This window comes from Plutella xylostella, chromosome 25 (assembly GCF_932276165.1).
Source record: "Plutella xylostella chromosome 25, ilPluXylo3.1, whole genome shotgun sequence".
NCBI classification, from domain to species: domain Eukaryota; kingdom Metazoa; phylum Arthropoda; class Insecta; order Lepidoptera; family Plutellidae; genus Plutella; species Plutella xylostella.
The window spans coordinates 1,375,483-1,403,437 of record NC_064005.1 but is presented as its reverse complement, the minus strand read 5'-3'; the positions used below and the strand labels follow the sequence as shown (position 1 = coordinate 1,403,437).

General features: G+C 41.3%; 2 protein-coding genes across 3 annotated transcripts; both read left to right on the top strand.

The window, feature by feature from the left end:
- Positions 1-297: 297 nt before the first annotated feature.
- On the top strand, positions 298-25,293 carry LOC105387370 (transcription termination factor 2). Of its 2 annotated transcripts, none has more exons than XM_048630257.1 (20): positions 298-581; positions 823-924; positions 1,070-1,153; positions 1,288-1,910; positions 2,159-2,629; positions 3,413-3,631; positions 4,031-4,160; positions 5,509-5,622; positions 5,999-6,199; positions 6,617-6,754; positions 7,018-7,217; positions 7,702-7,911; positions 8,880-8,981; positions 11,555-11,644; positions 12,389-12,512; positions 12,839-13,026; positions 13,617-13,791; positions 18,268-18,431; positions 24,223-24,380; positions 24,728-25,293. In XM_048630257.1, exons 1-20 carry the CDS (start codon positions 401-403, stop codon positions 24,882-24,884), a joined length of 3,831 nt encoding a protein of 1,276 aa, XP_048486214.1. In that variant the 5' UTR covers positions 298-400; the 3' UTR covers positions 24,885-25,293. The 2 variants fall into 2 exon arrangements, with proteins under 2 accessions (XP_048486214.1, XP_048486213.1); XM_048630256.1 differs by having other exon boundaries at positions 1,285-1,910.
- Positions 25,294-26,334: 1,041 nt separating this feature from the next.
- On the top strand, positions 26,335-27,864 carry LOC105387357. Its single transcript, XM_038107702.2, has 2 exons — positions 26,335-26,676; positions 27,345-27,864. Exons 1-2 carry the CDS (start codon positions 26,577-26,579, stop codon positions 27,653-27,655), a joined length of 411 nt encoding a protein of 136 aa, XP_037963630.2. The 5' UTR covers positions 26,335-26,576; the 3' UTR covers positions 27,656-27,864.
- Positions 27,865-27,955: the final 91 nt, after the last annotated feature.

Below are 27,955 nucleotides of genomic sequence, written 5' to 3'. Positions count from 1 at the left end.
ATGTAACTCCGAGTGGGGTTGGTTGGTATAAAATGGCTGACAACTTAGAGCATTATTAATTAATAACTTTTTACTGACTTATCTGATTTCACAAACGTTTATGTTGAATGTAAGGATATATTGGTAGGCTTCTTGCATATTTCTTTCACTAAGATTTTTGGTGTTTTCGGTTAATAAGTCTCTAAGTTGATACCAATTATCACCGGTTGCTAACTCTTAAAAAGTTACAAAATACGGGGGCAGAATAGAAGAAAATACCATGATCATACTGCAAAGCAAAAACAAAACGTTTAAACGAAATCAGAATTTGAAATTTGTTTTGTTTTGGTCACATTTATCAAACTTCGATTTGTTTATTTCACGAATCAATGTTAATAAACTAGTGAAATAATCTGATAAGATGGAGAGTTCTTTCTTTGAGTACCGTAATGACACCGGAAAGGTGGGGTCCGATTCCGAAGGGGTTATCGACGACAGTGTTATAGCTGACGAATCCTTCAGGATACTGAAAAGTGTGCCCCCGAGCGCGAAAAAGAATCAAACAGTTTTCGTGGCTGAGTCTGAGGAATCTAGTTCAGGAGGTAACAACATTTTTTTACTGTTACTTTTTAATATTTCATTGAAGTTTTAATAATAAATTTCATCTAGGTATCTGCAATAAGCTACTGCTGCACTCAAAAGAACCCTTCCTTCTGCTCCCTCCCTTTCCCTCTGGTTCCCTCTCACTTCTCTGCTGCTTGTATTGCTGCTTTATTTGTAATATTGGCTAGTTACCCTACATTTCTTATGTAAAGTATGTATCTCTATTTTCTATGGTTCTAGAGGAGACAGAGAGTTATGACGAGCAAGAGATGGATAATAGCAAGTCCGTGGCTCGCAGGAGTAATGCGGCCGGCCACCATGTGGTCAGCAGCAGTGATGATGGTAATTTGACAATATTTTCTTTGCTCTTTTATTATTTTTTGTTGATATTTAGCTAAACATAGAATAAAGGTAATTAGAAAAAAGATATTGTGTGCAATTATACTTTGTATGGCTCATCTTAAGATAGTAAATGTTCTGTCACCAGATGCCAGCAAAAGAGGCAGCATTAGGAAACAGTCTCCATCATCTCCCAACAAAGTACTCCTGAGCTCCAGTTCTGATGAAGATGGTAAGACATGCAGCTTGTTACCATAAATATACATTTGCATGACAATTTAGTGTTGCTAGTAGGATCTGTCTTGACCAGAAATCAAACTCAATACCTTTATCATGACCATAATGCAATTTACTTTATTTCAGAAGAAGTATCACCAGAATTAGTCCCCAGACGAAGACCACCACTGAGACAAAAGTCTCTGAACAGCACCGCATCAGACTCCCCACTGATCCGCAGAGTGAAGAAGCGAATGATCCTCACCGACTCAGAAACTGACAACTCTATAATCATAGAGAATGACAAGCATACCAAACAGATGTGCTTAAAAGACACTCCAGCTAAAATTGACCCTGGTCCATATGGAAAGGAGAATTTAAACCCTGTAGACATGTCAAATATGTCCCTTGATGACAGCAAAGTAACGAATGATGCTGATGATAGTAAAGTAACCAATGATAGTGACAATGAATCGGTAGCATCAGAAGATTCTAAGGCCAAAGATGATGAAAGTTCTGCAGAAGCTGAAATAGATGATGATGATGATGACGACGGTCCCAATGATGAATCTAAAGCCAAAGTTGACGAAAGTTCAGGAGAAGCTGACGAAGATGATGATGACGATGATGGTCCTGATGAAGATGATGATGATGACGATGGTCCTGATGAAGATGAGATGGTGATGTCAAGAGCGACGCGGATGAGCATCATGGGAGTGGCTCCTCGCGAAGGCAGTGATGACTCTGACTCCGACTTCATAGTGTCTGATGAGGTTTGTATTAGTATGTTGCATAATTGAATATTTCTTTTGTACATTATTATGTATGCCGCAACTGCCTGTGCTACTGTGGACAAGATTCATTCCACGGGTGCGTCCTGCGATCTTTGAGAAACGGGTGTTACACATCACAACAACCCCACTTTATATCCCGTAGGTATTTATTTTTTAGTCACTATCAAAACTATTTGAAAATGGAATAAGATATAATTTGATGACTACTTATTAAAACTTTATTTCAGAGCAACAGAAAATCCGCAGACACCATCAACGGCTCCACAACCAGTCTGAACTTGCAAGACAACCCCGAGGCCCGGGAGACCATGTCTCGCAACAGCATAGCCGGGTCCATCCAGAGCCTCGACTCCCTGCCTGATGCCGGCATCTCGCTGCACCACACTCCTCACAACACCAACAAACCACCTGATGAAGAGGCAGAGGAACTCGATGATTCCAAGCTATCATGTTCTACCTTTGGTAGTCCTGTAAAGGAGGCTGATGAAACAAAACAGATTGACTTGACCCAAGACACTGTGGCCAAAGTAAAGAAGTCTATTGTTCAAAATGAATCTATAGATTTGACGCTCAATGATCATGATTACGGTAGAGTGGGAAAGAGTGCGGTGTTGAAGAAAGTTGATGATGATGACGAGGTAACGATCATTGACAGTAAGCCAGAGATCATAGCGCTTAGTAGTGATGACGAAGATGAGGTTAGTATTGCCATTATTTATGCCTATCTTTGATTTAATTATGCTACAAGGTGTCCAACGGCGACGCCTCATGGAAATATATAAATAGGCATATGGGAATTTATCTTAATTATAATATTTATAATTGCTGTGGGACACATTGTATGTGTGTTTAGATAACTTCATAGTGTCTACTTGCAGACATGTAGCTTTATTATAATAAGGTTCAAATCCCTAAAATAAAAAAAAACATTATTAATTACTTCACTAGCCAAAGCATATTCTCATGTGTACTTACCTAATTCATTCACGTATGCTTTTGGTTTGCAATAACGAAACGTTTCGTAATATAATATATTAGAGGAGGGTAGAAATATATATTTTTATTTAAAGTCAACTGTAAAGAAATTTATTTATCAATGCACTTCCAAGAGTTTTAATTTATTGACCATATTTATTTATTTAGTCTATAGTTGTTATATTTATCGATTTCATGTGCGATATTTAATTGTAAAAATGCCGAAAGCTACACTCAAGTTCGAAAAAGTCAGCGTAAGTTTTATTACTTCCGTTTATTTGTTGTTACGTCAGTTTCATCACACGCGATCGCATCGAAAAAACTGTGTTCTGAATTCGTTCTTACACAGCAATTATACGGAAAGATAATTAGTAAAATGAGTTACATACAACCCTACTGCCAATCGTGGTATGTTCGTTTACCGCTCCTACGAGTCTACAACCCCTATAACTTGTCACCCATTTATCATTCCAACATCACTAACCCAACAACCCTCCGCATTCCAGCCAAAACCGGAGAAGAAATCGCCTTCATCTACCAAAAGGATCTCTAGTATAAAGTCAGAGGACCCCGGTTCGTCAAAGGGTTCTAAAGAGAACACCCTGAGGCAGTATCTGACCCCCGCCAGCTACCCCGGCCAGGGCGTCGTGTATGTCAAGAAACACGTCCGGGAAAATGAACTGGCTAAGCTGAATGGGCTGAAGGAGGATTTGAAGAATGTTAGGGTGAGTAGCAGGATATTAACTTAGCGTACTAGGTATTAATACATATTTTGAAGTGTTGTTGTGGACTGATGGAATTAGGTACTATGCTATTTTGACCGAAGCTACATGATATAGGCCAGGCTCTTGGCTATAATAATGTGTAATGCCCATCATCCAAGACCCGAGATGAAAAACTTGCCTATTCAAGTACGCTTCCATTCAACTGCGATCTGGATCACTTTATTATTTGCACAAATATATCGGTCTTTATGTATTGTGTTTATAAGACATACCTTCTCTGAGTAGTACTCCGACTTGCATTCCAATTCAGGCCCTGGCCTCATGAGTACTCATGACACAGAATAGGCCATTAGGCAGCACAAATTTTCCAAACTTTAACCAGCAACATTTCCTCCACAGTACCTGCTAGAGACCATGGACCTGGAGTCGCTCGCGGACGGCGGGGTGAAGATCATCGAGCGTCTGTCGGCTCTGGAGGAGGCGGCGCGGCGGCAGGGGGACAAGGTGGCCAACATGCTGCTGGAGCCAGGTCAGTGCTGGAGCCAGGTCAGTGCTGGAGCCAGGGCAGTGCTGGAGCCAGGTCAGTGCTGGAGCCAGGTCAGTGCTGCAGCCAGGTCAGTGCTGGAGCCAGGTCAGTGCTGGAGCCAGGTCAGTGCTGCAGCCAGGTCAGTGCTGGAGCCAGGTCAGTGCTGGAGCCAGGTCAGTGCTGGAGCCAGGTCAGTGCTGGAGCCAGGTCAGTGCTAGAGCCAGGTCAGTGCTGGAGCCAGGTCAGTGCTGGAGCCAGGTCAGTGCTGGAGCCAGGTCAGTGCTGGAGCCAGGTCAGTGCTGGAGCCAGGTCAGTGCTGGAGCCAGGGCAGTGCTGGAGCCAGGTCAGTGCTGGAGCCAGGTCAGTGCTGCAGCCAGGTCAGTGCTGGAGCCAGGTCAGTGCTGGAGCCAGGTCAGTGCTGCAGCCAGGTCAGTGCTGGAGCCAGGTCAGTGCTGGAGCCAGGTCAGTGCTGGAGCCAGGTCAGTGCTGGAGCCAGGTCAGTGCTAGAGCCAGGTCAGTGCTGGAGCCAGGTCAGTGCTGGAGCCAGGTCAGTGCTGGAGCCAGGTCAGTGCTGGAGCCAGGTCAGTGCTGGAGCCAGGTCAGTGCTGCAGCCAGGTCAGTGCTGGAGCCAGGTCAGTGATAGAGCTTGGACCTGCATCCCACGAGGACGGAGGGGTGAAGATCAAGATTCTGGAAACAGATCTAGATTGAGTCGTTGACACGTTTACTTACCCACTTTTTTAAGGTCCTTTAATCGCTCTAATTTCCAAAACGAAAGAATTAATCTTTATGACCCAGTTATCAGCAAAGTTTTGGAAGTGCCTAGGCTGCCACCTTTAGTCGTTTAAATCGATTTACAACACCACTGAAGAAAGTTAGCACCCGTCGCGTAGCTACTTTCTTTGGTGATGGTTAAAAGGGGTAGATTTAATGATATACTTAATTATGGTTCTTAAGTAGATATATTGTCACTGTTACACAAGTTAAAACTGGTTACAAAAAAGGGGTTAAAAGGAGGATATAAGTATGAGTACAATGGTGTGAGTTCGACGGTGGTAAAACGTGTACTGGCCTAGAAAGACAATTTCATGCATAAAGTGCACTGAACTTATTTTATACAAACTAGGTAATTTCGTTATTGCGTTATTGCAATGTGCTGATCTGTTCGATCGCGCTGCTTCGAACAAACTCCCGAGCACGAGAAGAAACAACTAAAGACAATGAAATAGTCTAATTGAAGAAGTGGTTAGCTTAATTATTATGATTATGGTTTAAAACTAAGCAAACTAAAATATGGTAAAATGTAAGTACTCACACTACACATCTAATGAAAGTAATGTACAATTCGCAGAAAACCCAACGGCGCAGGACATTGCCAAGGATGGCTTCGAGCAGCAGGGGCTCACGTGGGACGACATACAGAAGGCCAGCAACCAGGTGCAGCCACGACTGTTCGGGAAACAAGGTGGGTCCACTTCAGATTCATCATCATAGTCTACCTAATCTACCTATACTACAAATAATTATAGACCCAACGAGCACATCACTTAGTCCTCGTTATTCTCTAGCCACCATAAAGATTGGCTATAATATTTTAACATACCTAATCTTTACAAACACGAAATTAAGTTTTCGACAGATTTTAGCAGCTGTAGGCCTGAAGAAATTACAAAGTTTAATTAAGGTTTAAGTTGTTACGAGTACTTTGCTTCAGATTGTTGGTTTATTTTCTGTTTATCGATTTAGCCAAATAATAATTTTCATTCTTTTAATAAAATGGATAGTAGGTAGTTAATTCCTATCGTATCCCAGCCAAACATTAACCTAACCTCCTCCCACAGCGATGTCAACCCACATGGCCGAACGCAACTTAATCCTTGACCGTCTCCGCGCGCTGCATTCCGCCCTCGACTCCCGCCCGCCCGAGAGCGCCTCCCGCCCGCCCCCGCCCTCGCTGCGGGCCACGCTCATGCCGCACCAGGCGCACGCGCTGGCCTGGCTCGCGTGGCGGGAGCAGCAGAAGCCCCGGGGCGGCATACTCGGTGAGTGGCATCTCATACACGGCTATCCGACCCCAAGCTAGCGGAGCCTGTATGATAGGTATCGAAAGGCTGGAACCATCACCAAAAATTAGCAATAAACAATACTTTAGCAGCGTCGTTGCTGGCCTGTCAAATCTGACGTAAGTTGTACGGATTTGACAGATGTTTATCAAGCGAGTGACGCGGCTTATGGAAAGTTAATTGCAAATGTGGCAGTTGTGGTACTGTAGCTGTATTTTAAGTATCGGACATTAATAAGTTTACAAACAACAGAAAAGCTTAGTTATAATTTTCATTTTACTCATTATTATGGTACTTATTATAAAAACATGTATGTAAGTACAATATGCATTCATCTGGCCTTAGTCCGACTGATCATACCATATTTCCTAACCATCCCCTATTTCCCCCCGTCAGCGGACGACATGGGTCTCGGCAAGACGATCACGATGATCGCGCTCGTGCTCACCGACAAGGAGACCTTGGACGATGATGATGAAGATGACGAGGACGAGGAAGACGATGACCGGTGGAAGGGCAAGGGGAGCAGTAAAGGTGAGTGGTGTTTGGTTTTGTTAAAAAAAATATGTACAATTTACAACCCAACATGCGCGAATTCAAACCGACTGAAAGGGAACTATAACTATCCGGCGCGGAAGATCAAAATGTGCTTTGCTTAAAGACAATGTGTACCGCGCGCTGGCCCTAATTCAAACAAATTATCACAGATATATATTAGAATTAGGGCCAGCGCAAGCGTACTATTTTCTTGAGCGGTGGGCCCTCTCTTCTAGTAATATGTATATATTTGAATGCAGCGGTCCATGGAGGCACTCTCGTGGTATGCTGTGCATCACTCCTGCAGCAGTGGGCGGGCGAGGTGGCCCGCCACGTGGCCCCGCACGCGCTGACGGTGCACGTGCACCACGGGGCACAGAGGCACACGCAGCCCAGCCGCCTGGCCGGGTTCGACATGGTGGTGACGACTTATAATATACTGCAGAAGGATAATGAGAAGGTGAGAAGTTTTGAGTTACTTATGTTTGTATGTTTACTAGCTGTTTTCATTAGCGTAGCTTGTGTTAAAAAGATTTCCTGTGGAAGTTTGGGGATAAAAAGTAGCCTATATTTTATTAGAGAAAGCATAATTATAAGCTTCCTACATACCAGTTTTCATATAGCCATATTATAAATATATAATATATAATTATAAATACAAAGCCGTTTTCCTGTGAAACAGTAACAAATACCGATTTGTACTTTCAAAATATTTATTATGTTGTAATGATTATAATACACTCACGAGCTTTGAAAAAGTTTCACGAATTAAACAAATAATAATTAAAATTTTAATAAAAAAATTACGTTTTTAGTAGTACGTATTATTCTGATGCGCTGATGTTAAATGTAATTTAGCCCTATGTCCATGGAACATTTTCATCGCTCCCAAGTATAAGTAAGATTTACTATCTGACTAAAAAACCTGCTCCCACCCTCGCCAGAACGGCGTGCTACTGCGCATGCGCTGGCGCCGGGTCATCCTCGACGAGGCGCACATCGTCCGCAACCACAAGTCGGCGACGTCAGTGGCCGTCTGCACCCTGCGGGGGGCGCGGCGCTGGGCGCTCACCGGCACCCCCGTGCAGAATAAGGACCTGGATGTGTTTGCGCTGCTGAAGTTCCTGAAGCTGACGCCGTTTGATGAGTTACCGGTGAGGATTTTTTGTGTTTTGTATAAGGCTTGGGCTTTTATGCGCTAGTTTCGCTTCGCGAATTTTTCGTTATAGCATTCTTAGATACGCAAAATAAAATAAAATGGTATAGCCGTCACTAATCTACTGCAGTAAACGGCGCTTATCAATCCGTAAGTAACAGTATGTAATCGTTTATCTGTAATGTAACATCCCGGGACCCCCGGGCAGAATAAGGATTTAGATGTCTTTGCGCTGCTGAAGTTTCTGAAGCTTACTCCTTTTGATGAGTTGCCGGTGAGGATTTTTTGTTTTGTACAAGTTTTAGGACGTGTCTGCTATTTTCGCTTCGCGAAATCTAGCCTAGGGCATTCTACAATGCGCTAAACCTAGTCGACGCTGCTTGTCATTCCGAAAGTAACAGTTGGTAATCGTGGCAATTATAAATTCGATTGTCAATCTAATGTTTGATGCGCCTTTAAGGCCACAGTCGGTAGCGTATATAATTATAAAAGTAGATATATGCTATTATAAAGCATCCCTCAATAAGCGGCCACAAGTCGGCGACGTCAGTGGCGGTGTGCACCCTGGGGGGGCGCGGCGCTGGGCGCTCACCGGCACCCTCGTGCAGAATAAGGATCTAGATGTGTTTGCGCTGCTGAAGTTTCTAGCTGACGCCGTTTGAAGAGTTGCCGGTGAGGATTCCTTAGGTTTCCACCAGACTATGGTGCTTCCGGAAGTCTTGCGTTGCGAATTTTTGTTTATGGCATTCTCAGATGCGCAAAAATGCCGCTTCACCAGTAAGCGGCGTTTATGAATCCGTAAGTAACAGTATTTAATCGTTCATCTGTAATTTAACTTTAATTGACATTCTCCATTTTATAAAAGTTTTTTACCTCCTTAATGCCTCCGATTTCATCCCTATTTACTTGCCATTGACTCCGGCCCAAGAGTGTTTGCGTGCAATAACGTGATAATTTCCCCTGCAGATGTGGAAGAAGTGGATCGACAACAAGAGCGCGGGCGGGCAGGAGCGGCTCGCCACCATCATGCGCTGCGTCATGCTGCGCCGCTGCAAGCAACAACTGCAGGTATGTTAGAATATTACTTTAAATGAGCACCATAACAAACACAAAAAAATCATTAAGTATGTCTATATATGTATATGTCGCAGGCATCTGGTTTAATCTACTTTTTGATTGAACCAGTAGCCCGTTCATTGGATGGCGCTACTAAATTGTATGTCTAGGCCGAACGTTGTACAAGCGTCACAAAACGTCCAACTAGTTAGCTGACTTAAAATCAGTCAGGTGGTGTATAAAACAAAATATGGCGTCTAATCTAGCAGCTGAAAGAAAAAGCACCTATATTGTTAGTTGTTTGCAAAAAAATTAACTTTAAAGTGCGTTATTTGTGTTAAAATTGTGTGACAACATGGATTTACCTATTATTACGCCGCGGGCGGATAGTTTCAAAGAAAAAATTGTGGCGAAACTGGATAATTATGAACAACAATATGAAGGTACGTTTATTGTTATTGTTTAGTTAATTTGTGAGATAAGAGCTTTGTAAAGCCCCATCCATACGCTTGCTGTTTGTCACAAACACGGCAAACAGCAAACAAAGTCCCAAACACCAACCAAAATCACCGAACACAAACAGCCATCCACATGCTCGGCGAACGCTCATAACATTCCGAATCGGCAAACACGGCGGACGACGAGCTATTACTTTCGGGTTGACATATTTTTATTATATAAATTAAAGCAAGAGAAAGAAAAAAGGAAAATAAGAAGAAAGCAAAGACGATGGTGGGATAATAATAATAATTAAAAAAATTAAATACTGACTTCTTCTTTTTAATTATTATTTTATTTTATAGTTTTTAGTTTATTTGCAATAATTTTTAATCAAAAGTAAGATGCAAATGATACCAAAAAGTCCTACTAATCAATACGAATCATTCAAGCCTAAACACGAGGTAGTTGCTATATACCGTTGAGGAGTTCCCTTGACTGCCTTCCGTTTCCATCATCAGATCAGCTCAAGGTCACCATCATATTTTTTTGTTATAAGAACTATATTTATGTTCTTAATTTCATTAGAATCGGTTAATATGTGTCCAAAATGGAAATTCATACCCTGTTTTTACCCCTTTACCCACACTTAGGGGTGAGATAAAATTCTGAAAAAAAAATGGGACCACCTGGGACCTCAACCCAATACAACAAAAAAAGAATTTTCAAAATCGGTTCATAAACGGCGGAGTAATCGGTGAACATACATTAAAAACAATCCCGACGAATTAAGAACCTCCTCCTTTTTTTGAAGTCGGTTAAAAATACATAGAAATCGTACAATGTACTGCTTTATTTGGGCTTTAATTGGTTTTATATTTTTATTTTGATAAGCCTCCAAAAATTACAGAATCGTAGGTGCTGATCAATCAGACATTTTTACGCTTTACACGAAAAAGTGTAGCAAGTTGATACGTCCGCCTCCCGCAATGCTAGCGCGCATACTGACCGCTGCCAGACGTGTGGATACGTAGCGAACTGTTTGCCGAACATCCTTAAATCTGGCAAGAAAAACCGACACCGATGCCGAACACTGGCGAACACAAACACAAACAGGCAAACAACGACAAACACCCATCCACACGTCAGTGTTTGCTGTTTGCTGTTTGCCATTGTTCGCCGAGCGTGTGGATGGGGTATAACATAGTATTTTTGTTGACTCTTGTCTGGTCATGTTCACCGTAACCAGACATTACAAAGTTGCTATAATATATCACATTCAACGACTTCGCTGAATGGCGTTCAGTCAAGACGTCGAACGTTACAATCAACGACTTGACTTGACGAGTTGTCATTTAGTCATACGACTGAATAGCGCCATCCAATGAACGGGCTAGTGGTTCAATCAAAAAAGAGATTAAACCAGATGCCTGCGACACATATATGCACTCACGACTGTAGAGTAATTTGTAAAAATTGACGTTCATCAGAAAATTTTATATTTGTACGATGAATAAAAAATTTGAGTTTGAGTTTGAGTTTAATGCCCGTAGGGGTAGTCAGAGGTGGTTCACAAGCGAGCCACCCACTTTTTGCAGCACATTTGTTGCGATAGGTTGCGAACCATATCGCCGTTTTGGAATAAGTACAATGCACTTAGGATACACATCTAGATGTATGTAGTCATGTATGTTTTTACTGTGTGTACTACTTTTAATTTGTATTTTGAAAAGAAGTCTCAAGAGTTTCATGTCACCCTTCTTCTCCAAAGACAAATAACCCTTTTCCTAACGAAGTGCAGTTAGTTTGTAAAAAAAAAATACGTTCATCAGAAAAAAATATATGTAAGTACGATGAATAAAAGCCTTTCAGTACTACCACAAAAACTTTAAACATTGTTTAACAAGTGTTGAACACTAAGCCCATGTTACACCATAGTCTGTTAGATCATTAACATAACACCCCTGTTACATTGTAATGTCATCAATTGTACGTCATCTCCATATAAAATTATTGACAGATGTGTCAAAATTCAACAACTAATCCCTTGTAATGAACTAACAGAGTATGGTGAAACTGGGCATTAATTAGACAGATTTATAAAGTTTTGTGGTAAAGCCCTTTCAGTTTGAGTGTGTTGTTTGCAGGCTATGGGCCAGCTGCAGTGCCTGCCGGCGCGCGACGAGGTGCAGGTGGCGGTGACCCTGCAGCCCCCAGAGATGAACGTCTACCAGAAGGTCAGCATACTACCCTGACACCTACCGTGAGAGTACTGCGGCTATACGCTCGCTGCATCGACTAGCTCCATGAATCCCTGATGTCCCACTGTTGTCTGGCTGAAGCTATAGTGCCTGTAGTTTATGATCGATAAATATATCACGTAGTTGATCAAACGGGTTGCGACCGAGCAGAGTGGCCGAGAAGTGTCCTCGGCCGAACACTCGGTCAATTGCGATCCGTTCATTTGTCGAGGAGCTGCTGAGAATACTGTCTCGCCACTCTACTCGGTAGGTGTAGCAAGGGTATGTACATGTGAAAAATAATGCATGTTAAGTCAACGCTAGTATGCGCAGATAGTGTAACTGCACTGCAAACTAGCACTGTGGTCTTATTGTCCACAGCACATGCTGAGCTGGTGCTTTTTTGACGATCTGGACCGCAGCGTCCGCAACCGATTGTGCTATTGCTTGTTTTGTATTATTTTCTGTATTATTTGTTGTTGTCAGTGTGTCAAGTAGATGTTTATTTCTTTCTGAACATGTCGGTAACTGTAGCCTTTATGAAAATACCTCGCATCCTCTCCACAGTTTCTACTAGTTCTGAGGATGATGTCCTCTTCGTCGTATCCGACAACAGCGACTCTTGATACACTCTGTTATGTGCTCTTATGTGGCTGTTCTAGTTGTAACCAGGTGTTGTCTCCAGGTGCTGGAGTTCTCCAATCCTCTCGATATCGTGTTCTAACCAGGTGTTGTCTCCAGGTGCTGGTGTTCTCCAAGACTCTGTTCGCGCAGTTCCTGCAGCAGCGGGCGGAGAAGCAGGCGGACGGGGGCTTCGGACACGCCGCCTACGACCGCATGCACAAGAAGATGGTCGCCTTACAAGGTAACAATAAGATTATAGTGTGACCATTAGTGCTGTGCACTCCCTGAGGCATGCGCGGCGAGGGGCGGGGCGAGGCCGCCACGAGCGTGACAGAGACAGCTATAGAGAAGTGACAGAGCGCAGCAGCCGTTCCGCCGCTTGCATACCTCAGGTAGTGCACAGCTCTACTGGTGACAGAATAATTGAAATATTTGTGTAGCTGATCATTAAACTAATTTTGAGACACACAATTAGTTGGTTTTGGAGGAGCCCGCATCCCCTGTTCATTATATTAACCCTGAAAGCTTATCCCATACTGCTCTAATCTACTTTCAACCGTGTTCCAGGAGGAAAGCCCGTGAAATCCCACGAGATCCTGGTGCTCCTACTGCGGCTGCGGCAGGTGTGCTGCCACTGCGGCCTCATCGCCTCCATGCTGGGCGGGGAGGACCTGGAGGACGCCGGGGGACCCCCTGAAGATACCGGAGTAGACCTCTTGAAGGAGTTGAATAAGCTGACGCTGGATGAACAAAAGGTGGGTTATCCTAACTAATATTATAAATTCGAAAGTAACTGTGTCTGTCTGTCTGTCTGTCTGTTACTCTTTCACGCCAAAACTACTGAACGGATTTGGATGAAATTTGGTATACATACGGTCTAGACCCTGAGAAAGAACATAGGCTATAGATAACTTTTTAAGGCGAAGCTAAGCTCGCGGGAACAGCTAGTGGATTATAAAATATAGCGCGTAATGTGCGTAGTGCGTGACTTGAAACGTGTGTGTTATTATAGAAGAGTGAATTTGCTAAGTTGGTTACATTTCCTGCCAACCAAAAATATTTATAAAGAAATAAATGTTTCTGCAGGCGCAAACTCATTTAATGCGCGTTCTACCAATCACAGAGCCGTATTTATGGTGAATCGTGATATATGTCGTTTATCTACGTCGATAACGAACCCGTGCCGAGCAGCAGATGATTGATAAACTTAAAATTGGTTGACAACCAGAGTTTTATAAACTTGTTTACTTTTTATTAGTCCATTTGACGTCCTTTTCGCTTATTAAACTTCACCTTCACCATCACAGATCATCTACACTGATTCTTTTCCACAATTTACCCACAGGACAAGATCCCCGACGAAGAAACGGAGCCAGAGTTCAATCTGGAGGGCACAACCGCGGCCGAGGCGATCCGCTCAGTGCTGTCTCCAGGCAACCCCGTGTTCCAGCTCACCAGGCGCAGCTCCAAGATAGAGGCCGTCATGAAGACGCTGCAGGAAAAGGTCTTCGTTAATAAAGGTAAAATCAACAAGATATAATATACCGATAATATATAATATACCGATAATAGTGTAGGGGAGCGGGGGGCTAGTTGTAACTAGAGATGCCACGAATATTCGGCAACTATTCGGTATTCGGCCTATTCGGCCAGTTTTTTCAGTATTCGGTATTCGGCCGAATAGTGCGTACTATTCGGGCCGAATACCGAATAGTAAATCATGTAAAAAATTACTTGTTATTTTAATCAAAATTGTATATTTATTTCCAAATCACAACATTTTAGTACTTAAAATTAATCAGTAGTAAGTTGAGCTGGATAAAAACGAGCATTTCAGCATTTTTTGGTAGCCCACTATTGCGCTTTTTATTGTAACCATCCTCAGAAAATAACCTCTCACTATAAACGCTACTTCCAGGTGAAGAAAGATAAGTTTTTGCAAATTTCAAAAGTTTTGGGTATTGTTTTTTGTTTGCTGACCACCACTTGTAAGGATCGGCCATCCGATCTAGGCGAACTATTATCAAATAAAAATTCAACTCGTTTGCCACAGCATTCTGCCTCCTTATAATTAGCATTTCTCATATAATCTGTAGCGACTTCTTCAAAACAGTTCCAGGAACAAAAAAACAGGTTGTAGCGCCGAATATTCGGCGGCCGAATATTCGGCGCTTCGGCCGGCAGCGTCGCCGAATATTCGGTATTCGGTATTCGGCCAATTCACTATTCGTGGCAACACTAGTTGTAACAGGGGCAAGTAGTAACAAGCATTTTTTACCTACTTAATAGAAGAATAATCATTTGATTATCATCTCAATGTACTATTTATACGTAATGTATCATCTAAGCGTGGTCAGCATCCCTCCGTCCGACACAGGAAGCCGTGTTGTGCAGGCGCTCCAAAATAGCCAGGTAACGGACTTTTTTTTGTTTATACGAAATTGCCTAGCATTAAATTCATATTGCTTAGCAGTTTTTGTTTAATAAAAATATATTTAGAATTTGTTTAGTTTCATTATAATTCATTTTAATTTTATAAAAATTGAGCGGTTTTTTTAAAAAAAAAATTATTTTAAAAAACTATCCTATGGGGTATGTTGTAACAGTTTTACGGGGCTAGTTGTAATATGTTACAACTTACCCATTATGTATACAGGGTGTTAACTTGATTGCGTTGGAGCGGGAAATGGTATATACAGCTGATGATACTGAACACGATAAGACATTAAAAAACGTATTTTATTTGCTTTAAGCTGACCAACATAAAACAGTTTTATTTAGTACATTTTAAAATATCATAGTCACCCTATTCATGTTTAGGTACGTTTGACAGAATGACCATGAACTTGAAAGCCAAGATCAAGGCCAAAAAATTCAAAGCCAAGGTCAATAAAAAAGTATGCGTGCATCAGCACCACACTTGGAGCCACATCGTCAAGGTACCTACCGAGATTTTGGGTACTCAAAGTACCCAATCCATTGTAGACATTTCATTTTACTCCATAAGTATCACTTTATTGATACACAATTATCTTTTATGAATACAGAACAGTTTCATTTTATGCTTCATAACATAGGTCACACGTATTCACAGCACAGCACAACATAAAACGAGATGAGGAACAAGGCTTGGTAATCAAAAGATAGAATTGTAGGTACCTTTTCCCTTTTAGGTAATAATTGTAAAAAATGATTGTAAACAAGTAAACAACAATGACTGACTGACAGACTAGATCCACAGAGAAGGTAATGACTATCATAAATACTCGATGGTTATGATACGCGAGATTGTTATTATTCTACTGGTATTTAAAGTGAGGCCATACTTATTATGAGGATTTCCGTACTATTCGTCATCAAAGACGTCTCAATCGCAAGTACACAACACAAATCGAGATGAGCGAGTGTAAGTAAACCAATTCGTCATTGAAGTAGACCCTGTTATCATCCTGTTATGCATTGTGGTCTTTTATCTTTAGCTGCATACAGACCGGCCAAACGAACGCCAACGAACGGGTTTTGTTGACCTTCGTTGCTCAATCTGCCCCTGTATTATGTATGATAAATGTCCATCGGTGGGCGTTCGATGGGCCGGTCTGTACGCATCTTTAGGTAATAAAAGAAAAATAAAATGTGGTGAGTATCAAGGGTCAATACTAAACGCTCACCTTATTCTGAGTAAAAAGGTTTAATTATTGTTCTGAGCTCCTAGAAAGTCATAAATTATATTCTGTACGATCTATCAAACTTTATGACAATCAGCTGTTTAATTGTTGATTAGTATGTCATTAATCACCATGAATAATTTCAATTTTATTTAATAATTGTTATTACCTACTGTGTAATTAATTACAATCATAGTTACATCAAATAAATTATGAAAAGTGAAGTTGATAACAAATTTACAGTGTGTGTTCTTTTGCAATCGAATGTCTCATTAAATAAATAAATAAATAAATATGTGGAGACATCTCACACACGGCCATCCGACCCCAAGCTAGGCAGAACCTGTGTTATGGGTGTCGGACAGCTGATATATCTACACAAATACATAGATAGATAGATACTAAATATAAATATCAACACCCAAGACCCGAGTACAAATATCTGTCTTTAAACAAATATCTGCCCCAGCCGGGAATCGAACCCGGGACCTTCGGCATAGCAGTCAGGGCCACTAACCACTACGCCATTCGGTCGTCATTGGTTATGTGTTTGTGTAGGGTGACCATGTTTTTGATTAAGGTAAAACTTTCCACTTTACTTTAGACTTTAAACATAAATATTCGAGATTCTGATGTTTTTTTTCTTAGAAACGTGCTTGGTTAGACTAATACTAACCCCCATTTCCCGCTCAAACGCATTCTAGTTAACACCCTGTATATTAGTTATGAAATTTCGCGGATGTAAGTACTTAAATTTTTTCTTTTGGGGCCGTCCATTAATCACGTGAGGCTCAAAGGGGGGGGGGAGGGGGTACTGAAAACCTCACGAAACATCACGAGGGGGGAGGGTGGGTTCTCGTTAGACATCACGTGTATTAATTTTTTGTCAGAAATTAGGTATTTCTGAACCAATATTTTGGACGACGCAAATTTTTTAACGATTTGTAGTATGACCTATATTTTTTCTAGTCAAAAATTGCCTTTACATAGACTTAAAAAAAATACACGTGATCCAGGGGGGGGAGGGGGGGTTGGTCCCAAACCTCACCAAATATCACCAGGGGGGAGGGGGGGGTCAAAAAATGAGAAAAACGACCTCACGTGATTAATGGACGGCCCCTTTAGTATTTTGAATAGTTTTTCGTTTAAGTTCTTTAATTTTATTTTAGAGAGACACTACAAAAGAAAATTTACACATGCTATACCCAAAGTCAAGATGTTTACGAACTGGCATCTGCTAAAGTCTTGAAAAGCCGCAAAATCTTTTAATTTTTGTCATGTTTCGTTATATAGATATGGGAAAAAGAAACAAATCTTTATCAGTCGGCTATGTCAAACCCAGATTGGTTTTTCAAGAGAAACAAGAAGCCAAAATAACTGAGTACTTGCTCTAACATTTACTTTGGATTGCTTCTTTTGGAAGTCAGAAAGTTAGCACAACAGTGTGCTATTATGATTACAGCGAAAAACATACCTCCTTCATGGTGTGAAAATGAAACAGCTGGACCAGATTGGTTTAAAATTCCTCGTCCTACTAGTCAAGATATACATGACTGTAAGTCTTAAATTTCTAATTAGTTTAAGTAAAGGAAGAACATAATATATTATTTGATAATTTGTAATATTTTTCAATTAAATTGAACATTTAAAATGTTATGTGTCTGATGTCTTTTATGTCAAATTAATCTTTATAAAGTCTAAAACTGGTTTTCAATTCCCAATGTTACAATTTGCCCCCAGCTCGTTACAACTAGCCCCAATCACGGGGTAAGTTGTAACAGCCGCCAGTTTTTTTTCAAAAACGTTTTTACAAAAAGTCTTGACAGTTTTGATTAAAATTTTCTTTGAAATTGATAGATGCATAGTTGTTAATTGGAATAGTATTGCAAGATTTCCTGAATACTGAACAAGTAAGTTTTCATAGCCAAGAAACCAAAAATTGTTACAACTAGCCCCCCGCTCCCCTACCGACCCAGAGCAAACACTTTGAATATAAAAGTCATATAAACCGACGCTCGGTTCAGAAGAAAACAAAACGGGGTGACAGGTATAAGCTGCGGATGTCCGCTCAAGTTGAGATATAGTGCCAAGACAGTACATTTTGAAGCGTCTCCTCAACTACTAATTCTACGCTTGGAAATAAAGATCTTCTACGACTTCTTCTAAGCGTCGGTGACACACTTAAGATCTATTCAAGAGGGCATTGAAAGTATTGTGCAGACAGCTTATTGTCAGTGGCTGACTGCCCAAAAAGGGTAGCTTTTGAATTATACCATTAGGTTTTCGTTCGCTAAATAAACCTATTTAACATACCTATTCTTCCCCCAACAGGCGACAAAGCGGTGGTGGTGTCCCAGTGGACGTCAGTCCTGCGTCTCGTAGAACAAGAGCTAGACAAGCTGCAGGTGCAGAGCGTGACCTTGAGCGGCAGCGTGCCGGTCTCGGCCCGGACCGCGCTCATCACGCAGCTCAATGACCCCAATTCGAAGGTCAAGGTGAGGATATATCCAAGGTCAAGAAGTGGTTCGTAAGAACACGATAGATGTGAAATTCTGAGATTGATGTAAATTTTGTCATTAAAAACTTTAAGGTAGTAAAATTAAGAAAAACTAATCCTAACTAATATTATAAATGCGAAAGTAACTGTGTCTGTCTGTCTGTCTGTCTGTCTGTCTGTTACTCTTTCACGCCAAAACTACTGAACGGATTTGAATGAAATTTGGTATACATACGGTCTAGACCCTGGGAAAGAACATAGGCTACTTTTTATCTCGGAATTCCCACGGGAAAACTTTTTAAGGCGAAGCGAAGCGCGCGGGAACAGCTATGAAAAAATATAATATATATAACTTCATCATTATCAGGTCCTCAGGTCCTGGGATCCGTAAAAAGGGGCTCAAAGTGTAGATTTCCACTCTGACCGGCGGCTGCCTATTTAACAAATTCTCTGCAAATTTTCTAGCGTTGCAAAAAGCACTAAAGAACCTCAACCATTTCGCATATAAAAACCCCGTGTTCGCGACTGCAGCGCCGCGACCGCCGCGCCGCCTGGTGGCGGTCGGCGGAAACTTAAAACAAAAGAACTGAAAGAATCCTCTGAAAGAGGCCTGTAAAATTTTCACTTCTCCATAGAGAAAAAATAAACAATTGTGTAAAGAGTGCCATCTGGAGGAGTTTTTTGTCATACTCTATACGTCATACTGAGCCTACAACGCCATCTCTTTATATTGCTCAACCTCATTGTACATACATACAGGGTGCCCTGTTGGGACACCCTGTATATATAGATATTGTTATCACAAGTTAATAGCCGGATCTCCACCAAACGATCCAATGCGATCCGATCGCCCGATCCAAGAAGTTTAATATGTAAGATTCCTTGGATCGCGCGATCGGATCGCGTTGGATCGTCTGGTGGGGATCCGGCTATTAACTTCAATCTATAAAGATATAAGACATATTTGCGTTGACGTAGTTACACCACACAACAGTTATTACATTTATCAGCTAAATTTAAGTTCAATCTATTTATGTACCTACCTACATGCAACAATAAATAAAAAACAAATTATTATATAATTCTTTATTACCTCGCATATAACAATGTTTCAGTTCAGTTTTGTTCATGTCACTTGTAAAATAATATGCGAGTGGGTGTGTGTATTCTTTTCACCATGAAAACCAATTCATGTTTTGCTAGTTTATGTTTCCCAAGAGAAGCAAATCTTGTCACTTGTGGTGATAAAGTCATTTCGTCCAATAGTGCATCATTTATCCTCGCGAGGCAAATATTTGACGACATTTATCAGTTTGGTACACATAGTATTTTAATCTTCAGCGGATATGAAGATGTCGATCGCACTTTGCCAGTGCCGCCATTTCAGCTCGGTTCCCGTGGAACCACATGGAACCTGGATCCATATGGAATCTGTCGGGTCACAAGAATTTCATAAAAACACTTTTTGCGGATAAAGATGCTTTTTCTTGACACACCATGTTTATTTTTATTTGTAGGTATATAAAATTTATAAATAACGATATACCGAGAGTATAGGCTTTTATTACAAAAATGTTATTTGCGAGACATTGTAAGACAACTGAACTGACACTGACACGCAATTTCTTCATAAAAGCCATAGATCATGACAATGTTAACATTCAAATACTACTTATCTATGTGTCTTGTTATTGTTCTAGGGTCTTGTTCATAACGCCATCTTACATCTTTTTTGGTAGTAAGAGTAATATAAAGAGATGGCACTACCTTCTACTAAAAGTTCAGCCATTAAGCCACTGACCCCCCCCTGCACTTCTCAATCTGAACTCGTCACGATACGCATCTGTATAAATTGTATTATATTCAGTTTTCTTTGTAAATAAACGTAATATCAGCACAAAACCTATGGATTATTAATCGCTTGAACATAAATTTGGACCTCCGGAGCCGGATAAAACAAGAAAATTGAAGAATTCGAAAATACAATATGCAAGTCATCGAGCCACGTCTACTTCGACGAATCCAGTAGTACGTGCGGCGAATACGAAGTCGACGAGTCAGAATCATCGGATCAGACGCCAGATACGCTGGACGAGCATCCTGAAACGAGAAATATACGAGAGAAGCAGATGTCCCACTGAGGCGAGCGAGAATCCCACCACTTCGAGGCGGTCTCCACGCAGTCAGCGCGGCGTCGAGAACACGGTCAAGACATTCCTTCTACATATTCCTTTGCCCTTTGCCAGAGATCTGTGTTAACATAGCTTGTGCACTCATTTTCAGTATACGAGACCCTGCTGTTCGGCTCACGTGGCGCGCGCAGCACAGGATAACTGTGAGTACTCTTGCCTTCTATAGACTGACAAAATGAGCAGAGAGGATACTAGTAGTAGGAGTAGGTCACCTTGTAATCCACGTATTAGCGACCTTAAGAAACAGAGAGGTACGTTAAAATGCAGATTAACTATATTCGAAAAGTACGTTACAAAATTTAAAGATAGTACGTTAGATAAATTACAAAAAACCGAAGTTAGCGTTAGAATTCAATCGATGGAGGATGCATATAAATGTTTTAATGCTATTCAGAGCGATATAGAAGGATTAGCCGATGAGAATGAGCTTATGTTGCAGTTGGATTACCGCGAGACATTTGAAGAACAATATTTTAATCTCATAGCTATTGCTAAATGCTTGCTTGACGATGAATCGCCTAGTTCTAGTGCCAAATGCGCTCCATTCGCTAATATAAAATTGCCTGACATTAAACTCCCTTCCTTTGACGGTAGCTATGATCGCTGGCTTGAGTTTCGAAACTCATATGTAACGATGATTCATGAACGCACTGATTTAGATTGCATTCAGAAGTTTCACTACTTAAAATCGTCACTAACTGGTAGCGCTTCTCAAGTTATTAGTGCTTTAGAGTTTACAGCGGATAATTACACGCACGCTTGGGAGCTACTCGAAAAGAGATTTCATAACGATAGGCTACTTGTTCACAATCATGTTAAATCGCTGTTTAACATTCACACGGTTAGTAAGGAGTCCCCTGGGCAGTTACGGAAGCTCATAGATACGGTGTTAAGGAACCTACGTGCACTTCAAACCTTGCATGAGCCCACGAGCCATTGGGATACGTTATTAATATATCTGATTGTTACTAAACTCGATGAGAGCTCAGAGCGAGAGTGGGAACAGCACAAGGGTACCTTACTTTCTAATTCGGAGTCAAATAAACTAAAGTTAGACGATTTAATGACGTTTCTTCGCAATAGGGCAGACTTCTTAGAAATGGTTAATGCGAACCAATCTAACTCAAAAAGCACAGTTAAACAAGTTACAACCGAAAGCAAAGTAGTTCACGAAAAGAAAGGATCTTCACAAAATAATTATGTACACAGTTACGTCTCCACTAATAAAAATAAGTCGACAGATAAACGTTCACCACGGAGCTGCGTAATGTGTAACAAAAGTCATCCTTTGTTTACGTGTTCGTACTTTCTTAACATTGCAGTAGGTGAAAGAACTAAAATTGTGCAACAAAACGGATTATGTGTGAACTGTTTACGGGCAGGTCACTCTGTAGCAGACTGTTTATTCGGGCCATGCAGGCAGTGTCAACAGAAACACAACAGTCTACTTCATACGAATCAAAACGATAGCAGTACCCGCGTGTTACCCGACAAGGTTCAAGAGTCGGTGTCATTGTCTAGCACACTAGGGTCGCAACCAAGCAACACAAATACGGAGTATAACGATCAGCTGTTAAACCGGGTTTTATTGTCCACCGTGCTAGTCGAAGTCGCCGGTGATAATAATGAGTATCACACCGCCCGTGCATTATTAGATAATGGCAGCGAACACAATTTCATTTCGGAGAAATTAAGTAAACGATTAAATACGAAATTAATACAGTCCACTCTAAACGTTACAGGTGTAGGCAACAAGCACACCAATACGAATCACTTATGCGATATAACGATGCGATCAAAGGTACAGGATTACAGTACACCTTTAAGATGTATTGTACTTTCTAGCATTACCTCACACTTGCCATCTACCCGTGTAGATGTGCAAAATATACGAATCCCTGAAAATATACGATTAGCGGATCCTAGTTTTCACGTTCCTTCAGAAGTCGAGTTGCTGATCGGTTCTGATTTATTCTGGGATTTGATAGAATCAGGAAAAATACGATTATCGAGCGGTACCTACTTAATCGATTCTAAGTTAGGATGGTTAGTTTCAGGGCCGATTCTAAACACTGACTTGCGCATGAATTATCAAGTTCAGTGCAACTTCACTCAAACGATTGATTCACAGTTACGTAAGTTTTGGGAACTTGAGGAAGTACCTAACAGTAAACCGAGTTTTACATTAGACGAACAAAAATGCGAGGATCTATTTACTAGTACGACAATACGGGAAGCTAGTGGTAGTTTTTCAGTACGAATGCCAGTAAACGAACCAGTTGAATCTCTCGGAGATTGCCAGCCAGCTAGTCAGACGAATCAAGTTCATTTCGAGTCACTGCCTGAAATGAAACCGACAAATAATACGACGAGCTTAGTGAGTACGCAGCCTAATGATGAGTTATTTGACTTCACTAAACAACGTATAGCTGCCTACTTGCTACGTTTTTGCCTTTCGACGCGAGCGATTCATTTGGAGCTAGTAAGCGGTTTATCAACAAATGATTATGTTCTAGCGCTCATTCGGTTCTATAGTGAACGCGGTAAACAAATTTCGATTACTTCAGATAACGGAAGAAACTTTGTAGGCGTAGAAACGCAATTTCCCTTACTCTGTGAGAAAAATAAACGAAAGGTCATTGATCACTCGGCTAATCAGGGTATACAATTTCATTTTATCCTTCCTTACTCTGCTCATTTTGGAAGTTTGTGGGAAGTGGGAGTAAAGTCCTGCAAGAGTCACCTGAGGCGAATAGTTGGTGATGCTCGATTAACGTTTGAGGAATTTAGTACTGTGTTAGCGCAGATCGAGGCCGTCCTAAATTCCCGCCCCCTGTCACCGCTCTCCGCCGACGCGAACGACCTCTCACCGCTGACGCCGGGACACTTCCTCATCGGGCGCCCCCTGACCGCCCCACCAGCCGAGGACCTGACAGCAGCCGTGACCAACCGGCTCAACAGATACGACAGAGTCGAACAACTTCGTCAGCACTTCTGGCGGCGATGGTCAAAAGAATTCGTCTCCGAGCTACAAATACGAACCAAGTGGAAAATCAACCACGACACACTCACGATGAACAGTCTGGTGCTGATAAAAGAGGACAACCTTCCACCGCTGAGATGGCGACTGGGAAGAATCGTGCAGCTGTTCCCGGGCACGGACGGAGTAGCTCGGGTGGCAGACATACGCACCGCCACGGGCGTGGTACGCCGCGCCTTCTCGAAGATCTGCCCACTGCCTCTTCAGCCAGAGCCCTCTTCATCATCATCAACGGCTTCACCTACGATTACGACCTAGATGTTGGAAGTAGGTTCTTCCAAGGCCGGCGGTATGTTCGCGACTGCAGCGCCGCGACCGCCGCGCCGCCTGGTGGCGGTCGGCGGAAACTTAAAACAAAAGAACTGAAAGAATCCTCTGAAAGAGGCCTGTAAAATTTTCACTTCTCAATCTGAACTCGTCACGATACGCATCTGTATAAATTGTATTATATTCAGTTTTCTTTGTAAATAAACGTAATATCAGCACAAAACCTATGGATTATTAATCGCTTGAACACCCCGCACAACCAAACATTTTACACACTATCCCCTCCGCAGGTGATGCTCCTATCCCTCTGCGCCGGCGGCGTCGGTCTGAACCTGTGCGGCGCCAACCACCTGCTGCTGCTGGACCCGCACTGGAACCCGCAGCTGGAGCAGCAGGCGCAGGACCGAATATACCGCGTGGGGCAGCGCAAGCACGTGCTCATATACAGGTATACCTGCTGAAGTAGTAGACTACACCGAGCCGAATGACTAATATTGTACAACGAACCACTCTGAATCACTCTTCTGTCTTCGAAGACACACTGCATGTCGGTAGGTATCGCGTGAAGGAGCCCTGGCTCTATTGGTATTATTGCCGGCAGTAGTATGGCTGTTGTCTACGTCTAAGGTAGGTACCTAAAGTTTTCCTGTCCGTGGTTTCCATTCTAGCAATGGTCCTAAGCAGACTCCCTTTAAGTGTGCTTATACCACTTTTGCACTTTTACAAGACACCAGAGACAAATAAACATTTCGCCTCAGGGTTACAACATGAATTCACAACACCCTCCACCCCCAGGTTCATGTGCGTGGAGACGGTCGAGCAGAGCATCCGCAAGCTGCAGGAGATGAAACTTCAGGTGGCCGAGAATGTGCTGACCGGCGCGCGGCACAACGGCGCCAGCAAGCTCAGCATTGAAGACTTGAAGATGCTGTTTAATATGGGGCAGGCGTGAGACCCACTGGAGGGTTGAAGCTCTAGGACACAGAATAATAACTATGCCTAGGCTAGTCATTTAGTCGAGTGGAGAGTAATTTAGTGACTTGCTATTTGCTAAAGACACGTTTACGCCTAGTTTCACCATACTCTGCTAGATAATTAACACACCTGTAAGTACACTGTAACTGTTAGTTACTGAATTAGCCAATAGCAAGTGATGTAGTCACTAAATGACTCTGCACACTAATAAATTAGTAGTCTAGTGCCTAGTCTTAGATTGAAGCTGGAGAGATTACAGTACAAATGTATAGTCGAGTAGAGCTCGTGAAAGAAGTCACATTTGACAGAGTAAAATGGAAGGCTCCGATTCTACATCGCACGACTTTTGAATCTTGTTTAAATTAGTCTGAAATTGGGGAATAGTTATGGTTTATGGTTGAAATAAGTTTGTGGTCGTGGTGTGGCTGTGGTACGTGTGTAGAAACCCTGAAGGTGTCTGGTTGAGAATTTGCTACAGTCATGTTCCCCTAAGTTTGCGTAAATCACATCTGTCAAAAGTGACCTATTTAAATTGCCTTACATTAGTGAAAAAATAAAAACTAAGATAAATGGAGAGCATTTTAGGGTGTAATTTTATTTGTGGTCGACTTGAAACGAGGTCAATTCCCACCATCATACTATAGATACATCTATTAATTAAATATTTACAACGGTTCTGATACCAGATCTCCATTGCATGTCAAGTAGATTTAATTTGTATATTTTTAAACTTAGATTCCTAACTATTAAAATGAAACAATAAATAAGGTAATTAATCGTGACAAATGCAATTATTGAATTTAGAAATGAAGAATTTAATACTACTATTACGATATTTTTCCCAATAAGATTTTAATAATTAACGAAATATTTGTATTTTTATATTATGTTTAATAAATAGCAGTTTATAAATATCTCTGTTTTATTAATATCACACTGTAGTGGTAGTTACCCAGTCTTACTACCTTTTTTTATAAGAGGAAATTTTCTTGCGAATGAAGATTTATTTTTGGTAGATCCTGTTTACTGCGCTTTGTAGGTACGCTGACCTACATTTGGCTGAATCACAGAAATGCAATAAATTAAAACTTGTAAGAGAGAACATACCACAAAGTATCGCTCTATTCGTTTTCGTATACAAGTTTACCCCCTTATTCATAGAAAAGTTACAATACGTTTTAACTAATAAACTGTTTTGTCCCTCTCTGTCAAAGAACAAATTGTTCTTTGTTGGAGAGGGACAAAACAGTTTATTAGTTAAAACGTTTTGTAACTTCTCTATGAATAACGGGGTTAGTCTTTAACTCTTGATTTAGTTTAGTAGGCTTTCGTTTAAATATTTTATGCGTTACAGATAGTTATCAAAATTATAATGTCAAACGTATGCCACCCATCTGACTCCATTTGAGGGTAAGAGTGAAACAACTGACCGCCACAAACCCAACAAAAAGGGTCCGCCCACACAACATATTCTCTCGAAAAATTCCTAGACGGTTGACACATTATTATCTAAAAATAACACGACCCACGTTTCCCTCACTTGTGTTTTCCTCCCACCGGAATACATCAACAAATCCGCGTCTGTGCTACGGAAAGACGTTTCATTAAGCTTTGTAGTTGTTAGTAAATACTAGTGGTTATTAGCAGTGTTTTTGTGTGTAAATCCAAGATGGAGGGTAGAAGAATGTCCAGCGTCCCTTCGCCGCATGTGAGCAAGCGACTGTGTCTGGCTATCGTGGTGTTTGTGGGAGTCATTTGCACTAGTTTGGGTGAGTTTATTTGCTGTTTTTTGTTGATGAAAACTTTAAAAAACCTTGCTCAGTGATGATGACTGTTAGTCAAGGGCTACAATTTTCAGCTGGAACTAACCCATACAGTAATTTAAGTTAGATAGGATGAGAATACATACCGTATCCTTTAAACTACTTTAAAAAGTTGTCAAAAATTATCTACAAATCTGAAAAAGAAGTTAGTAACAAACAAAATTATTTCAATAAACATTCACAACAACTCCCACAACTATTAAATTAAGTAGAGACAGCAAAATAAATAGGTCAATCATGTGAGTTAATTTTCCATAAAAGTTGTAACATACCATGCCTAATGAGCGCATAACTTTTAAATGACTGGAGGTTGGACCGAGTTTGTTGAAACAAAGATAAACCGGTGATTAATTTAGTTCTAAAATAATTGATAAAAAATACTAGTTACGAGACTCTTACGTTAGAGAATCTGTCCTAAATAGAGATCTATGCTGACAATCACAGACTGATGGATACTTCAAACTCAAGTAGGTACTTATAACAATATATTTTATAGACAAAAGTAAGAAAATTAATTTCTGCTACCAGTACACGGCCATTAAAAACGCGTGTAAGTATCTGTAGCGCTGAGCTGTGGCGTGCCAAGACGATTAATCGTTAAATTTATCTTCCAGGCTACGTGTTGGGCAACATGGCTCGCATGGAGGCGCGGCGCTCCAGCGACCTGATCACCTCCAACCTCACCACCGCCACAGACCTCCTCTACAGGAAGGCCAAGAGGATCTCTCCCAAGACCATCCACATCAACAACCCCGAGAAAATATCCGCAAAACTCATCGAAATATTCCACAGCGACTGCGCCGACTGTGGCACGATGAAGAACTATAATGTGCACGATTTTATTAAGACATTAGTGCATTTTGAAGCGGCCAAGTTTATTAGGGCTATACATAATGCATCGCTGTTTATAGAAACGCTGAGATAACGTTTGTTGCACTGAGGCGCCGCTAGATGGAGCTTATTTCATTCGTCCTGTGCCTTTCGGATGGATTTTCATCCATTTTCGTAAATGACCGCGGTAAATCTTGTTTTTTTTTTAAATAAAGGGTTAGGATATAACAATATAAAAAAGGTATAAAGTAATTTGAAGAAACTCACCTATGCATATTTATTACAATAAGATAAGGCTAGATGTAACTATATATTTGTTCTCGGGTCTTGGATGTGCCCGTAAAATGGCAATAGGCCCGCCCCCTATTACATTGGGACTAACATACACTCTGGC